This window comes from Vanellus vanellus, assembly GCF_965231255.1.
Source record: "Vanellus vanellus genome assembly, chromosome: 4".
Taxonomy (NCBI): Eukaryota; Metazoa; Chordata; class Aves; order Charadriiformes; family Charadriidae; genus Vanellus; species Vanellus vanellus.
Window position 1 is genome coordinate 45,348,330 of NC_138909.1, and position 18,165 is coordinate 45,366,494.

The window sequence follows — 18,165 nt, forward strand, 5'->3', positions numbered from 1 at the left end:
GCAGTTCTGCATTTGGGTTTCTGTGGTGGCAATTATCAGTTTATTCATTGCTTTCATTTACACAGCAGGTTCCCATCATAAGATTGAGTCGTGGCTTTGTTTTATTCATCAGACATATAATTTATTTATTACTGCTTTTTTTTATGTGCAAGTGGATTGAATCAGAAAAGTATTTTATTGTCTTGCTTTCAAGATTGTGTTATGACTTTTTGAATGTTAGTTGACACCTTCCACTTAATATGTTTCTGTTAAATATTTGTGGTGGTGTGGGCAAACCGGTCTTCTGTAACTAAAACATAGTTTTGGATGGGATGCACTGCGTAAACAGGTCCAGAACAAACTTGCAGTTCCATTGTCCAAAAGGTAAAGCTGTATGTTGACCTGCCATTGTGTCTTTCAGCAGCAGATTTGAAGTTGATGCTTCAGAGAGTCAGCTCAAGTCCCCAGCAAGAGGCATAACTGGTTAAAGTTTAATTCCCACCCCCCTATATATATATATGCTTGTTTTGCTTAGGGTGCTTGGTTTACACCACTTCAATTTTACTCAGTTTATCTCATAGTAACAATCCTGAGTCACTGTAAACTCTCCTTGAATTGGAAGTGGGAATATAAAAGACTTTCCCTTTGGAAGGTGGGATAAAGAAAGTGATCCTTCAGCTTCAAAGTAAAAATTGAGGGTCACCCCCTGAACTATGCATGTCACACATGCTGCTGTTGAAGTACTTCCAGCTTCTCTGGAATAAGGTGTTACTGCTTTGTTTTCAACTACAGGAGACTTGGAGATTGTGAACAGTGCAACTAAGAAAAACACTCGAGATGTTGGTGTAACTTTTCCTACCCCAAGATCTAGCCAGCCAAATCAACAGCCACAGGAACCCTGGCATTGTGTTGAAGGTATTTTTGGAGAGTCAGATGGTATGGTCACAGATCATCAGGCAGCGGGAAGCAAGGGTAAGCAGAAGGGACAGCCAGGCAATTTTTTCGTGAAGATGACGAAAAGGAGCAGGCTGCATTTACCACAAGGTCAGTCCAAAATACACTTTCTCTGCAGACCAGAAAAGCTGTACATCTCAACAGCAACTAGCAAAATATGTGAGGAGGATTAGCTAGGACACAGAGTAGGCTGTCACTAGTACAGTCAGTTCTTACTCTGTTTTTAATCAATGAATTTTAAACAAAAACACTATGTCAAGTGAGCTCTCTAGTGCTCTATTATGATGGCGTTTTCATTTAAGCTGTTAGATGAAACCTGGCCAATAAAGGTAGTAAATAGGAAGCAATGAATAATGCAAGGAAAGGTAAATGAGATGGGAATCATGTAGATACTTTAATTTTGATTTTCAAGGTATAAAAGGTTCTGTTAAGTTCTGAGTCACTGGTCACTGTAAGTTGTATTTACTGTTTCATGTGCTGAGGCTTCAAAGAACAATAATTTTTCTGGGAGTACTTGAGGGAAGATTGTGGTACCAGAAGAACTAGACGCATCTCCCTCTTTTAGCTAGAGTTGCATTTTTGGGCTGATGGTGTAGCCTCCCAGCTGGTGGTTTGGTTTTTGTTATTTTGGGGCTTTTTTTCCAAATTTACTGTCAGTCTTCACAATGTCATGATCAAATGTTTAAAAATGTTTTCCTTAGTCATCGCTGCTGTTGTAGGTACAAATCATTCTAAATTTTCTAAATTAAACTGGTATGAGAGAGAATATCTCTTGAGAGTACTAGCTGATGTATTCATACCCCATTATGTATGTAAACTGTGAGTAATCTAATTCTTGTATACATGTTTAAAATTTAGAAGATGTAAAGCATTTGATCTTCAAAAACATCTATAAAAAACCATGGGGCTTAGGACAGCACAGAGGCTTCTTAAAAATGCATAATTGCTGATAAGTAACTATTCTTTCTATAAAGAGAGAAACTTGCAAACTAAGCCATTTTGTGCCTTTTCAAAAGTGGTTTTTGATTACAAACTTACTGGTTTTCTGACACTTGGCAAAGGAATTCTTTTGAAGCTGCTAAAGGTGTCTGCTATGAAGTCCCACTGTTATTAAACTGAAATGAGTATTTATTGCAGTATTAGGCCACTGACTGTATTTAACGAAGACCTTGGGCATGAAGGGCCATAGATAAGAATGGAAAATATGCGCATGTATTGTCTACAAATCCTGATTCTCTTCTGTGGTCTTTTTTAACAGGAGTTTCATGGTTTGTCCAAGCAGAAGACTTGAAACCTGAATCTAGGAAAGAAAACCGTTCCAATGCCTTTTCTGGTTCTGGTCCCTCTTGGTTTGAACCATTGACCAGCACAAAGCCTTGGAGAGAACCTCTCAGAGAGAAAAACTGGCCAGAGCAGCAGCACATCAACATGATTCAGCCAGCAGGTCCAGAAAGAGATGCTGAGAACAGGTCCTCACGACCACTTGTGAAGCTTACACTACAGGTAAAAGCACTCTGTTGCTATGAGGCTACTGGGATCTCAGTAGGATTTCAGGAGTAATGCTGAATCTTGTGGAAACACGTTTTGTTCCTTTTTTTTTTTTTTTCTTTTTGTTATTTCACCTTTATAATCAGTGGAAGTCAACATGTTACAGATCACTCCTGCTTAATAAAAAAAATAGCAAAAAAAATTAGCGAAACCAAGAAACCCAATGAATTTGTCAGTCCTTTTTGGTTATGTTAATCTAGCTTTCCACAATATGCTAATCTGTTTCAATTGATCTAATATTTTAGGGCTTTAATAATTTTTCTTCAGGAACTAGAGGGAATGTAACTGACATCATGTCAATTCAAACTTGCTTCCATGCAGAAATAATACTGTGTGGTGTACAAAGTATGTGATTAAAATAGGCTTTAATTTATACAGTGCAAAGAGTGTGTGTGTATGTGCATACATACACATGCCTATATGGTGTACGCTTCAGATGAGGTGCAATCACTCAATATCTGGAAAAATACAGGTGTAGCGTACAGAAATATTTTTCAAAAAGTTTGTCAACAGCAAGTGAAATCTAAATTAGCAAGTGCTAATTTAGGTGCACTTCAGAAGTTTCTTTAACTTCAGTTATATCTGCTCATGTTCTCAGAGACTGCTCTGTGATGGAATTGCAGTGTGGCAAACAGAGGTATTAGGAGATTGCTTTTAAAATTCCACTTCTGATGCAATATGAATTGTTAATGTTGATGTGCCCGCTGATTTTTAGCAAGGGACACTGCAATAAGTTACAGAATGTTCTATGGGCTCAACTTTCTGAACTTTGCTATGCTTTTTTGAGAAGAGATTTGTATCCCTTTTGCTAATTATTTTAGGTTTTTTCTTTTTCTTTCTGGCCAATTAGTTTTCTGTTTATTGACATAGAGCTTGTTAAACAAGATCTCTGAGGATCTACCCAGCATTAAGGATACAACATTTTGTATGTTATACTAAATACTACTTTGAGATTTTTTTTTTTTCTCATGCTTTGGTAATGGTGTTAGATATTTTGATTATTCTCTTTCAGGTGTAGGGAGACAGTCTGGCCACTTCAAACTTTGTTTTGTGTCATCCCATCTTAGGAGGCTCTTGCAGTGCATCGCCCTGATTTCATTTCCCGCTCTAGAGAGCGTGTGAAGCATCTGAAGCTTGTAATGGAGGAAAGGAGGATACAAAGTGTACTGCAGTCTGAACGAGAAGAGCTATTTAATCCTCCAGAGAAGAGGAAGGGCCACAAGAATGCAAGTCACATGCTGTCCGACAGAGGTACCTTCATGGTTCTGCTCTTTATGTTCTATAGGAGTTAATGAATATCCACATTATACATAAGGGTGTGTGTATTTTTGATAAAAGTATTGCAATTATTTAACATTATTGTCTATAAGAATCCATAACTTATAAAGGAGTCATATTGTTGCACTAGTGTTCTTTGTGAGAAGTAGACTTGTTCACCATTGTCTTATCAAAATTTTCCATTTAGGTTTTCTGATTAGAGAAAAGAGAAGAACAATTCCAAAGAGTGAAATGATTCAAAGATCTAAACGGTAAGGTTAAGAAATTTTGTTTCAGGTAGATAAGTAACCTGAGTAAAGGGGTAGAAAAGATGGATGAATTGTATCTGCAGTCAAAGAACTGGGTGTTGGGGATAACTCAGCTTTTTCAGTGCAAGATGTAGGCACCTTATCAGGGGGAGAAACCACCTATTTAGAAATTCTGAGAAACAAGATAATTTTCGAAAAATGACTTCTGTAACTATACCAGAGTATTCTGCTGCAGTATCTGCCATCCAAGCGCTACAGCAAACTGTGCAAGTACTGGATCCCCAAAGGAGCAGAAATGTAGGGTGTGGGCCACTGGAGCATCTGTATAGTTTTAAACATTAACAAACTAGCTAATTGGTGCAGGAAGCGAGGCATCATTTCAGCAAATGAAATTAGCTTTTTGTAAGAAATAACTACCCTCAAAGGAATACATAGGCTTTTACCCTTAAAGAAGAACACCTTATGATAGATTTTGCCTTATTTTTTTATTTTTGACTCAAGTAATTCATATATGAAGTGCACACTAGCAGTGTAGTAAACATTTGGAATACCTGTACTACAGAGAGAGCATGTGAAGATGTAATAAAAAATGGAGTCTGTTGCAGCTGCATTCTGAAATGGTAGTGGGGTCAAGAGGAGGTGGTTTGGAAGAGTACCAGTTGAGAAACAGCATAAATACTTAAAAGTAAATTAGACACTCGTTAAGTAGTCTCTGATAACTTACAAAGTTACATAAAAAAATACAATGATACTGTAAGTTATTTCAGAATCAAAACAAAACAAAGGTCAAGAGTATACTCTGAGGCAAGGGATATTTAAGTAGTTGGGATTTCAGCATATATTTAAGTGCTATGTTTCATTGAAGTTTTGAAATGTACATACTGTGTGGAGGGAAGGGTTTGTGCTGTGTGAAAGGAACAATGCTGTGGGCCAGGACTGTTTCCCAGCATCTTAATCAGTAGTAGCAATGGGATGAAGCGCACCTCAACAGGTTTGCATGTGACACAACTGGGAGGACCAGTCAGTATGCTGGAGAGATCTCTGCAGGCTGGAGAAAAGCCCAAGAGGAGTCTCATGAAATTCAACAATGACAAACACAAAGTCTCTCCTTGGGATAGAACTTCCCCTCCCTCCCCCCCAAGGACACCCACCTTGGCAGTGTCTGAGGACAGATTGCTTGTGGAGTGCCCTTCTGGAAAGGGCCCTGGGGGCCTGACAGCTGGTGAACAGCAGACTGAACGTGAGCTGGCAGTGTGCTCTTGCAGGGATGACGGCCAGCCTACACGCTGCACTTCATGCAGGTGGAGGGAAGTGGATATTCCCTCTGCTTGGCACTCATGGGGCCACAGTTGGAACCTGTCTCCTGTTCCAGGCTGCCAGTACGAAAGAGAGGTCAGCAAAGTGGCCTGCATTTGGTGGAGGCCACCAAGACAGTCAGGGCACTGGAGCACAACGGTGCATGAGGAGAAGGGGCAGAGGCTGGGTTTGTTTGGCCTGGGGAGAAGGAGGGTGAAGGTGAGGATCTGGCAACAGTGCTTCCCTGCCAGAAAGAGGGTTGAGAGAAGGCAGAGGAAGACTCTTCTTGGAGGTGCATGGTGACCTATCTATCTGACCTATCTATCTATCTTCTATTCTATCTGGAGACGCAGAAATTTTTTTTTTTTTTTTTTTTTAATGAAGAGGATGGTGCAAGGTTGGACCAGGACCCACAAAGGTGGTCAAATCTCCTTCCTTGGAAACAGTCACAAGTTGACAGGATGAGACCTCAGCAACCTTATCTAGCCTTGAAGTTAGCCCTGCTTTGAGTAGAAAGTTGGACGAGGTGACCTCCAGAGGTCCTTGCCAGCCCAAGTCACACTGCGATTCCACAAAATATCTAATGGAGTATGCAATGTATAAAATAAAGCCCCTGATATATATGCTGGGAGAGTCCAAAAAGAATGTTTTATTTCAAAAACCTTTGGCATTTAAAAGTATCTTTAGGATGTTAATAGAGATGTGGCAGAAGTGGTAAATATGGTGAATATGCCAGTTCCCCAGAATGCATCTCTGCATGTTTTAGCTGAAGTAGAAGGATTCGGGTTCGGGTCTCTTGGACTGTAAGATCAATGTATCTGAACGCGTGTATTTTCAGAAACTCTGATTTCATAATAACCAAAGTCAGCAGGACTTCTATGGAGACTGATTCAGGCAGTCACACTTGGTGACTTTTTTTTTTATTCTTGCTGCTGTCATACTCCAGCTCTCAGTTGGAGCTGAGAAGTAATTTATTCTGTACCATTCTTTCAAAATCCACACCTATAATGCATGCAGAAGCTTTTTCTTTTTCTCTGTGAGGATGTAAATGGAATTTCTCATGGCAAATTAGCTAGAGGTAATGAAAACAATTTTCAATGAATTTACCTGCAATTCTGCATTGCCCACTTCATGTTCTAAACATCTTTATGGTGAGGTGATTTGTGAGGGGTAAACCTTGATCTTTCATTGAGGGGAGCCCAGGAATGGTGAAAGCCTTTAGAGAGAGCTGTGAGATGGTAGCAACGCAAAACCCCAAATCTTGAAGGTATCCCTTTCCCCATCCAGTAACACATGCGTGGACCTACCACCCTCTGCTGCCTTCCAGCAAAGCACGAGAGGAATAAAATAAACATCAAAATGTGGTTTATTTCTTTTCTGTAGCAGTAATGTGGGTAGTGACATTTTTAGAAAAGATGATCACCTAAGAGCAGCTGCAGACAGAGCAAGAAAATAGGGATACACAGGAAGGTAGGTCACTGGAAGTGCAGTTGCTTTTTTTTTTTTTTCTTCTTCTTCTTCTTTTTTTTGGTGTTAGATGTGTATTTGCTCATCAATTCCACTGTGTAGTCTAATAAACAGTCCTGTGAAGGACTGGTAAACACATTTGCGTGGAGGACTGTAGAAGCTACAAATGGGTATGGCTCTCCCTAGCTGATGCTGGTGAATTAGACAGGAGATAAAAATCAGTACCAAGATTTGGTTTTGAACCTTGTTTTCTTGATTCTGCCTACTTACTTATGCTTTATCATACAGCTTCCTATTACTTTGTTTTCCAGCGAACTTCCTGTCCTTCTGTCCTTTGAAACATGCAAGTGATACCTAACTTGTACTGACTAAATAGCAAAAGGGTGCAAAATGATAGGCATTTGCCTCACTTACTTCTCTTGCCAGTGTGAAGTATTACTGATTTTCCTGCTGGAATTAGTACCAAGACAACTGCCAAAGATGCCCCTCCTGGCTAGTGGGCTGCATTGATTTGCAATGTTCAAAATGGAGCGTGCTAAAGTACTTTCAGATAATAGAAGTTGAAGGCATAGATGTGTTTAAAAATATTTGAAGTGCCAACAGTAGTTATGCAGATGTGATACTGATGTAAGAATGAAACAGTCTCTAAAAGAGTATAATGCACTATTGTGTCGGTAACAAGTTTTTTTTTTCTTGTTTGCTGATTATCAAATCAACATGTTAAGAAAGGAGTTAGTAAGATCTCTCTTGCTTTAAATATTGCAGGACTGAAATTTTTGAACATCATTCATTTCCAGCTCCCATAAACCACAGTGGTTTTGAATGTGCATATTATCATGAAATTAGTAAAGTTTTATGATCTTAAAGGAAGATTTGGGGAGGGCAGTGTGAGCAATACACTGCCATCCTAGGTGTCGGGTCCCTCCTTTAGATGGTAGCATGTAAAACAGACCAGAATAGTGCACTGACTATACTGAGCACCAGTCACCTTCTGTTCAGTTCAAAGCATCCCTTGCTGTTTGGTTCTGGTATAGAAGTCCAGCACTGGAGAAGACAAAACATTCACCTAAACAGGGCAACATTGTTGAATGCTGAAAATACTGAAATTTTGAAGAGATACCTAAATAGCTTAAGTCAGGTTATTCTTGTGATAAAGATATTGCTATAGATGCATAAACGTGTTACCAGAATCAGCATAACCAGTACAGAAAAGCAACGGGACTATTCTGTACTGAAGATGTTGAAGCTCTACCTTTTGCAGCTGGGTAATCATAGCAGCTATGTGGTCATTTTAATGTTATAAATATTGCTTTTAGGAGGTGCTGCTTGTAAGAGAGAGGCATTATGGGATGTGGGGATTTCCAGTATCACAGCTGCTATGTATTCCATGTTTTCCCTGTGTGACACTAGTAAACCCACAAATAAATTTTTCTATGATGTAGTTGGCCAGTAGCCTTTAACAGAATGTGAACATAAAACAGAGGATGTTTTTTTAATATCAGTAAGTTCCTTCCTTCCAAGTCACTATTTTTGACTCTTTATATTTACACTTAAGGATCTATGAGCAGCTGCCAGAGGTGCAGAAGAAGCGAGAGGAAGAGAAGAGAAAAATTGAATACAACTCATACCGCCTGAAAGCACAGCTTTACAAAACGGTAGGTGTTCTGGTCAAGTATTTATACTGGAATGTTTTAGAAATTTTTTTTCTTGAGGTCACAAGCATTATAGCGGTGTTTACTAAATGTTAATTCTGTGGTATTATTTTGCAACTTCTAGGTGGTTAGGATATAATAGCATTTAATCAGGGTCAAGTTTAACAAAACTTGGAACAAAAAATCCCCCTACCTAACTTAAAATCCTTCCAGTACCTACACATGGTGTACAGAAAAAAGATAAGGAATGGTCCTCCTTAAAGTATATAAAAAAGATCTTGTGCAGAGTCTTGAGGGCAGAACAGAGGGATCATGGAAAGTCTCATATACCTTTAAAGAAGGTATTCCACGGACAGGCTCTTTGAACTGAAGGCTGCTGGTTTTGCTCTCATGTACCCTTGCTGTAGATGTATTTAGTTTACATAATTCACAGCTAACTTTGCAACCATAGCTAACAAAGTCTGGAGTCGTCATTCTTAATTTTGTTCTAGTGGAGAACTGGCAAACCTGGTGGTAATTTGTTAAAACTGGGGGCTGTATATTTCATCATTAAGTGTTTGTTCAGATGATAGTGTGGTCTTACCGCACTAGCACTGATCAGCCTAGGATCTCCTCTGTCTGGCAACCTGTAGGATAAACCAGTATCCCTTATCACGGGTGTGACTAACTGAACCACAAACATTTGTCCATGAGTTAAAGATCAGTTTCTGTGCTGGGGCCTCACCACACAACCAGCCAGGAGAGCAAAGGTGGGGTGAGGACTCCAGGATTTTGGTGAGCAGGAGAAGGAAACGGTGGGGCCCACTTTTCTGGGTTACTCTGGGACTCTGCTGAATCCTGCCCCATTCTGCCAAGAAGCAGTGACACCTGCAGGGAGCTCCTTCTGTCCCAGCTAACAACTGCTGCTTATGCTTTTCCTCCCTGGCTGTCCAACGTGTGTAACATGTTTAACACACAGACACAAAACACAGGTTTAATTAATGATAGAAAGATTGAAGAACCTTGTGCTAGAGATTCACCTGGGTTAAGCACGATACATAACAAAGAGGAGAGTCTTCTGTCCTTATGCTCCCCAGCGTGCACACATCTAATTATCTAGTGTTTCCTTAGAACAAGCAGTATCAATTTATACAAAATGATGTGATAAATGTCCTGATAAAACAGAGGAGGCCCATTCGTCCCCTCTGAGAAGTGTGTCTCCAAAACGGACCAGTGTATCACTGTTTGAGCTGTTCTAGGCATCCATGTGCTTAACCTTTCTCCTAAGACTTATAAGAACTAAAATACGAGAAACAGCGGTTTGCAATACAGACACTGAGGTTCTCACCTGACTCACCTTCTCGCTCTTTAACTATCCCGTATACTGTAAAACGTAGCCTTCTGGAGAACTCTTTGTCAGCAGGCAATAAACAGCATTATAAGCCTCAGCGGCTTAAGGGCATGCATTAAAAATTGAAATTGATTTTTTTTTTTTTTTTTTTCCTCCGGATCTTAAGGTTGCACTTCAGTTTTAGCACTGCAACTCTTTCCTGGCTGAGTTGTCCTACCAGAGCTGCAATAATGAGCTTAGTTATTTGTTGGGAACAGCAGTAATTGGATTTTAAAAGTCAGGGCTCATAATGCAATGTATTATCCAGAATACCCTCCTAATCTGATTGTGGGTACTTACCATGAGAATTACTTGAATTTGATGCTATGCTTTTACAGGGTGTATTCAGGACTTTTTTTTTTTTCCAGTAGTCTGAGAATCTCAGATGCCGATACAGTAAGGTCTTAAGAGTTAATGAATGCTGGCAGTCATTGACTTGAAGTAGCATAGTCAGCTGGAAGCAGAGAGGGAATGGATCACAAGTTTTGTATATAAATGTGGTTTTGATTGGAAGAGGGATGATTCATTGCAGTAAATATTGTAATCTTTTTGTCTTCCTTGATGATGCAGAATAGCTGTAGTGAGTAGCTGTAAACAGTGAATGGTTTGTTTAGAATTTGGTTAATGTGTTGCTGATAGCATCAGTTTCTAATCGGATCTGATTTTGCATGAAAAAAGAACCACAGATTTTGTGGAATGGCTCCACAGATGACACAGAGTATTAGAAAACGGCTGGTACAAAAGCTAGACTAAAAACATATGTAATCTAGAGTTGTATCATTTAAATGATCTGCAGCACTGTATCTCTCATAGTGAAAAGTTTATGAACTGCTGATGTAGAACAGCAGATCAGTATTCTGGTATAGATCTGACTCTCATTTTAATTGCAGTCACCTAGAGGAGTCTTGTCGTGCCTTATACAAACCTAGTAGGGGACAGTTCCTTCCAAGGTTGTTTGATGTGTATCCAGACAAAGCTTGGGAAAGGAGGGGGAGGCAGACAGTCAAGCGCTCTGCTCAAGTTTGTGTGTGGGTCAATGGTGGAGCTGGGCATAGTACTCATGTTTTCTGACTCCCAGGTCAGTGCTTAGTGTCATGACCTGTCCCTAATGAAACTTCTTTGTCCTTCATTTTTTGGATTTTGACAGGCTAGCACTGGACATCTTAGTGAGGATAGGATGTACTCATGCCCCAGACACTCCAAGAGTGCAGCTTTGTAGGTTTAACTGTTGGGGAAAGTGTGCGCTGAGGCGTCCTGTTCTGGAATGTCTGAGGCTTACGCTTGTATTTTCTTGGCTGACTTTGTGCTGTGCAAATGTTAATACCTGGCAGAGGAGCACTAGTGAAACAGCTGGGCTAGTGGGGATGTCTTAAACTGCCAGGCCAGTTTGCATAGTGAAGTCTGAGCGCTTATTTTCTCCCAGCACTTGTGGCTGAACACTTTGTTGTAATAGTGAAGTGTGCTTATATCCTAAGTTTATTACATTTCAGCCATGATGTAATATGGTGCTGGGACATTGGTTGCTTCTTAATTCTATCACTGATACCAAAGGAGTAGACATGTAAAAGTAAAATTAGGCATACACCTCACTAATAGCAGTACAGCTGGCTCTGAGAATGTGATTATGTATCAGTACAGTGTGCATGCCATTTCTAAAGGACTTTGAGGGCTCATAGGTTGGGGTGATTAAAATTTGGGAAAGGAAGCAATGAATTAAAGATGTATACACACTCATATCTGTATGTACATGAACACGGACAAGTGTTGTTTGCTAAAGCATCCTTACATCAGAATTTAAAGGTATGTTAGGTATAACTGCATATTGATGTAATTTATGGGCTGATGCTTCAGAAGAAAAATGAACACCAGCTTCTTAGAAATGTATTGTGCAGAGAAAACAAACAAACAAAATTGTATGTTTCCAGTGTGAGCAATGACAGCTGCTACGTGGGACATACTGCTCTCTGAAGGTAGTGTGTCTCTCCTTGTTAGTTTTAGGGAACCAAGAATAACGATCTTAGTGTCCAGGTTGAGGGATGAGATGAAATGGAGTTTATTTGGCTCAAAATAAGGTTCCAAATTAGTGAATATATATGGACAAGATTTGCTTAACCTTTTGTAAAGTACAAGTGAAAATACTCATACAGGATACCTGAGAAGTAAGGGCTGTCAGTGCTTGTTTTAAGGCATTTATGTACTACAGCACAGAGAACGAAACAACAGTTTTGTTAGCACTGAGTGAGGATGGGATCCACGTGAGGAAACAGGACCTGTACTGTTCAACATCTTTGTCGGTGACAAGGGCAGTAGGGTCGAGTGCACCCTCAGCAAGTTTGCCAATGATACTGAGCTGTGTGGTGAGGTAGACACGCTGGAGGGGAGGGATGCCATCCAGAGGGACCTGGACAGGCTGGAGAGGTGGGCCCAAGCCAACCTCATGAAGTTCAACAAGGCCAAGTACAAGGTCCTATATCTGGGTCGGGGCAATCCCAAACACAAATACAGGCTCGGCAGGGAATGGCTGGAGAGTAGCCCTGAGGAGAAGGACCTGGGTGTGCTGATTGATGAGAAGCTCAACATGAGCCAGCAATGTGTGATTGCAGCCCAGGAGGCCAACCGTATTCTGAGCTGCATCAAAAGAAGTGTGGCCAGCAGGTCAAAGGAGGTGATTCTGCCCCTCTACTCCACTCTAGTGAGACCTCACCTGGAGTACTGTGTCCAGCTCTGGGACTCCCAACATAAGAAGGACATGGACCTGCAGGAGTGTGTCCAGAGGAGAGCCTCGAGGATGATCTGACGGCTGGAGCAAGTCGGGGCTGTTCAGGCTGGAGAAGAGAAGGCTCCGAGGAGGTCTTATTGCGGTCTTCCAGTACCTAAAGGGGGCCTATAGGAGGGCTGAGGAAGGACCTTTTACACAGGCATGTAGTGAGAGGATGAGGGGGAATGACTTTAAACTGGAAGAAGGCATGACTGGATTAAACATGAGGAAGGATTTTTTCACTTTGAGGGTGGTAAGGCACTGGAACGGGTTGCCCAGAGATGTTGTTGTGGCCCCATCCCTGGAGATGTTTAAGGCCAGGCTGGACATGGCCTTGGGCAACCTGGTCTAGTGGGAGGTGTCCCTGCCTATGGCAGGGGGGTTGGAACTCGATGATCTTCGAGGTCCTTTCCAACCTAAACCATTCTATCATTCTATATATAACTGGAAACTGATCAAAATTACTGTGCTCGAAAGTGAATGAGGGTTGCGCAGGCATTCTTAATTTTTTGAATTGTTAAATACTTATCTTTATTAAGATAGCAAAGTTACTTTTATCACAGGATGCACATGGGTCTGGGCTGATGTTCTGTCCCAGTATCCCTTTGCTTTTGTACTTTTAATTTCAAATAGAGCATAAAATTATGCCAGCCAGATAAGGGAATGTTGCATCCCCTTTAATTTTGAAACTGTATAGTTGAGACAGATTTATGGTCTGATGGCAGCATATGTCAGAACTCTTTCAACCCCAGTGAAGTGAAGTGAAAATGACTTATGAGTTTATCAGATATAATTTTGTTCCATTACTGACGCTTATCTATTAGATGTAGTGACTTAGTAATTTTTGTAAGTAGGGAGCATGGGAGAAACCTTCATAAAGGGGATAGCAAAGTTATTAATTTATGTACTTCCCTCTACCCCTTAAAAATAAAAAAGATACTAGCATTCAGGAACACTAAACGCTATTTTATGTATGGATGGGACATGTCCTTTAGAGCCTATGCAAGATAGGGGCCACAAGGTGTCACTACCCCACAGGAAAAAGCACATGCTTCTAGAGGTGTGAAACTGAATTGCAATTTGCTTGCTGCTTTACAGTATTATTTTTTTTAATGTTTGTTTTTCGTCCCCTTGGCTACGTTTTCTCTCCTGTCAGCAACACGTTAGGGTGATTTGTTTTGTGGTCATTTCCTGGAAGTGGAGCAAAGAGGGGAGATAACATCTAATTGCTAGCTGGGTTTGCTTATTAGATTGCAAAAGGGCCTGTGATCTGTAAGGGCTGTTTCAGAGGGTTTGTGATGTGAGGCATTTTGAGCCCTTCTGAGGCTTTGTGAGATACTGGGAACAGATTCCACACCGAAATTCGCATTGGCGGCTTTGCTGCTTTTTATATTTATGTATGTAAGCAGAGTATGTTCTGTATTGGTGTATACATTATATATAGTATGTGTATATACTATATACACACATACTGCACACTGTGTGTGTGTATAAGGAGCTGAGCTGTGTGTTGCATTCATCTGTGTGATGCAAAAGGTCTCATCAGGTAATGGCTGTATCATTCCCACCGCTATTAGTAATACGTGAGTTACCCAAAGCTCTTACTTTATCGTACACTTCTATAAAGCCACATAATATGTATCATAGTATCATAGAATAGTTTGCGTTGGAAGAGACCTTTAAAGGTCATCTAGACCAGCCCTCCTGCAATAAGCAGGGACATCTTCCGCTAGATCAGGTGGCTCAGAGCCCCATCCAACTTGACCTTAAACATTCCCAGGGATGGAACATCTACCACCTCTCTGGGCAACCCATTCCAGTGTTTCACCACACTGATAGTAAAAAATTTCTTCCTTACATCTAGTCTAAATTTACCCTCTTTTAGTTTAAAACCATTACCCCTTGTCCTGTCACAACAGGGCCTGCTAAAAATCTGTCCCCAACTTTCTTATAAGCTTTCTTATAAGCCCCCTTTAAGTACTGAAAGTCTGCAATGAGGTCTTTCTGGAGCCTTCTCCTCTCCAGGCTGAATAACCCCAGCTCTCTCAGCCTGTCTTCATAGGAGACATGTTCCATCCCTCTGATCATTTTTGTGGCCCTCCTGGACCTGCTTCAACAGTTCCATGTCTGTCTTGTGCTGAGGGCTCCAAATCTGGATGCAGTACTCCTGGGTGGGGTCTCACCAGAGCGGAGTGGAGGGGCAGAGTCCCCTCCCTTGACCTGCTGGCCAGGCTTCTTTTGATGCAGCCCAGGATACGGTTGGCTGTCTGGACTGCAACTGCACATTGTCGACTCATGTCCAGTTTTTCATCTACTGGTACCTCCAAGTCCTTCTTGGCAGGGCTGCTCTCAATCCCTTTATCCCCCAACCTGTGTTGATATCAGGGGTTGCCCTAATGCATGTGCAGGACCTTGTACTTTGCCTTGTTGAACTTCATGAGTTTCACATGGGCCCACTACCTGAGCTTGTCCAGGTCCCTCTGGATGGCATCCCATCCATCAGCCATGTTGACTGCACCACTCAGCTTGGTGTCATCTGCAAACTTACTGAGGCTGCACTCGACCCCACTTTTTATGTCATTCATGAAGATATTAAGCAATACTGGTCCCAATACAGACCCCTCAGGGACACCACTTGTCACCGATCTCCATCTGAACATTCAGCTATTGATCACTACCCTCTGGATGTGACCATCCAACCAAATGCCCATCAAATCCATATCTCTCCAATTTAGAGAGAAAGATGTTGTGGGGGACTATGACAAAGGCCTTACAGAAGTCCAGATGTGTGACATCTGTAGCTCTTCCTTTGTCCACTGAAGTAGTCACTCCATCATAGAAGGCCACTAGGTTGGTCAGGTAGGACTTGCCCTTGGTGAAGCTTGGTGAAGCATGTGTTCCATGCTTCAAAACACCAGTGATCTGCTGGTTGAGCTAGCAGAATGATGTGGTGGTTCATTATCTGGATTGCCCGTTGCCATAAGAATGGGTCACACTAACAGATGCCCAGGGAAGAATATCATAACAGAGCCAGTGTTAGCAGTACTTCTCAAAGATGGTCTAACAGCCTGGTGTGATTTATGTCCAGGGGACTCTGAATCCATCTTCAGATTGGTGGCATTTTTTTCTTTCATGAATTTCTTCACTTGGTTTGTGAAGTGTAAACATCTGGTGTTCACAGCACCGCAGGGCAGAGTTCCACAGTTTAACTGCACAAGAGTGTGACTTGTCACACAAAGTATTCTCTGTTTTTTTTTGTTTTGTTTCTTTAAGATCTATTACCAGCTATTTTATATGATGCCTCCCCAGACAATTGTTGGAGGAGTCTGCAAATAACATTCCCTTTCACCTGCTTCAGGTTGCTTTCATCTCTTCCGCTTCAGTCATGGCTTGTCCCTCCCACTTGTAGTGAAGAGTCTCAATTTATTCAGTTGTTTATTGTAGGAAAAAAAACTTCCTGTATCTTCCACTATGCTTGTTACTCTTCTCTGTAACTAATAGTTTTTCTGTGTCTCTTCATAGATATATACATTTAAGAGAAGGCTGAGGGGAGACCTTATTGTGGCATACAAGTATCTAAAGGGTGGGTTGAAGGAGGATGGAGCCAGACTCTTTTCAATGGTTCCCAGTGACAGGACAAGGGGTAATGGGCCCAAGTTAGAACACAGGAAGTTCCATTCAAATATAAGAAAAAAACTTCTTTACGGTTGGGTTGACAGAGCATTGGAACAGGCTGCCCAGGGAGGTTGTGGAGTCCCCTTCTCTGGAGATTTTCAAGACCCACCTGGATGCAGTCCTGAGTAATGTGCTCTAGGCAATCCTGCTTTAGCAGGGGAGTTGGACTAGATGATCTCTAGAGGTCCCTTCCAACTCTGAAAACTCCGTGATTCCGTGATATTGCAAACTGGGAAACGTGACACCCAGAAGTTTGTAATCAGAAGGTGAAGAATGAGACACGTGTCATGATTACTTGATGGAAGCAGTCTGTCAGCTAATGTTAAGATGTATTCTGACTCCTTAGACTTATTTCTGACCATTTCCACAGCAGCCAGCGCAGGGATATCCTGGGGTATGATATGTCATACCAATGAGGGAGAAACAAGTAGGCTGCTTTAGCTGTCCTAAAATGTGTAAATAGCCATTTCTTTAGTGTTGTATTACCCCCTGATATTCTGTTCAGAAAACTTATTAATGATCTTCATACATAGTGTTTTTAATTTTTAGAGGAATAATACTCATATCTCTCACTTTGTTTTTATCTTTCAGAAAATCACCAATCGTGTCTTAGGGAGGAAGGTGCCTTGGAACTGATAAAGATCTGTTCAAACGAAGGTGTATTGTCCTCATTAAACGTGCAGCATGAAGAAGATTGTGATGTGAAAAAGATAATGCAGTAAATACTTGTGCAGTGTATGTTTTGTGGTATTCACTTTTGTCATATTTAAGAATCAATAATTTGATATGAATGACAGTTTTTTAAATAAATGGCTGGTTTTTGTAGTGGTATTATGCACTTCCAAAGTAAACATGGCTTGGAAGTACTTGGTTCATAACATATTTATAACTACATGATTTGAACAACAGTTTTTTATTTATTTTAAATTGTTTTTAATATTTTTTATTTTTTTATTTTCTATCTCAATGTAGAAAACTTACTTGTAATATTTTGTAATGCAAAACCCCCTTAAATAAATAACATCAGATCAGTTTGTAGTAACTATTGCAGCAATCGTGAAATTTATCTTCACTGTCCGTACGGGCAACATCTAACGAAACTGGGCCACAATCACTGCTTACTCTACTCAATACAGAACTTAAGAACTTATAAGGTAACTGTTTAAACTGGATGTTATTAGTGCCTGAAAGAGTGGAGGAGTCATGACTTCACTGACCTTTCACTTGGTTTGCAATCTTTCTGTGTGAACAAGGACAGTCTAATCAGAGAAATTTTTTGTGATGTTGGGAATTTTTAAGCCTTGCCTGGGAGAGTCCACTTCATTATATGCTTGCATGCTGACAGGATACTTGGTTATACGCTTAACTAGCATCACAGCGGCAAAAGATGAACTACAAAGATTGTGATTCTTGGTGATAGAAGCCTGAAGTCTCAGTTTCATTTGCTTATTACAATAGAGTTCTTACGATGTACAAACAGGAAAAGAGATCTGAGGAAAACTTGAGTGGGTGCGAACAGTGGTTTCCTATTTTCTATACTTAAGATGTTCATAGCAATTTAGTTCAACGAACACCTGTAATGATACACCCAGTTCTGCGGAGGGTGAGGCACAACTTGGAGATTTTGACCTCTTGTGTTCACTAAGAATTTCATAGAATTTGTTTCACCCCTTGGCTGAGCCATCCAGTGGTGGCTATGGTCCAGCTCTGCCAGTTACCCCTGGAGTTTGCATTGGGGTGTAATGATTCAAATCTTCAAATGATGGGAAATAACATGATTCACTTGAAGTTCAGTAGAACTACACTAAATTACACTGGACAAAGATTTAGCCTAGTATTTTTCAAATGGTGCCCTTTGCTGGTGGTACCATGTGCTGTTAAAGCAGCTGTTATATCCTACCCCAGAGTCAAGTGTGAGAATATATGCAGGTGTAGGATTTA

General features: G+C 40.8%; 1 protein-coding gene across 1 annotated transcript in view; it reads left to right on the forward strand.

The window, feature by feature from the left end:
- The window catches only part of ALMS1 (ALMS1 centrosome and basal body associated protein), a gene marked incomplete at its 5' end in the record, with an annotated part of 40,330 nt that extends 23,103 nt beyond the window's left edge, over positions 1-17,227 (forward strand). The window contains 6 exons of the mRNA XM_082483081.1: positions 772-1,023; positions 2,192-2,436; positions 3,549-3,732; positions 3,947-4,010; positions 8,326-8,425; positions 16,816-17,227. Coding sequence (XP_082339207.1) covers positions 772-1,023; positions 2,192-2,436; positions 3,549-3,732; positions 3,947-4,010; positions 8,326-8,425; positions 16,816-16,860 — 890 coding nt within the window. The 3' untranslated portion in view covers positions 16,861-17,227. The remainder of the gene's footprint in view (positions 1-771; positions 1,024-2,191; positions 2,437-3,548; positions 3,733-3,946; positions 4,011-8,325; positions 8,426-16,815) is intronic.
- Positions 17,228-18,165: the final 938 nt, after the last annotated feature.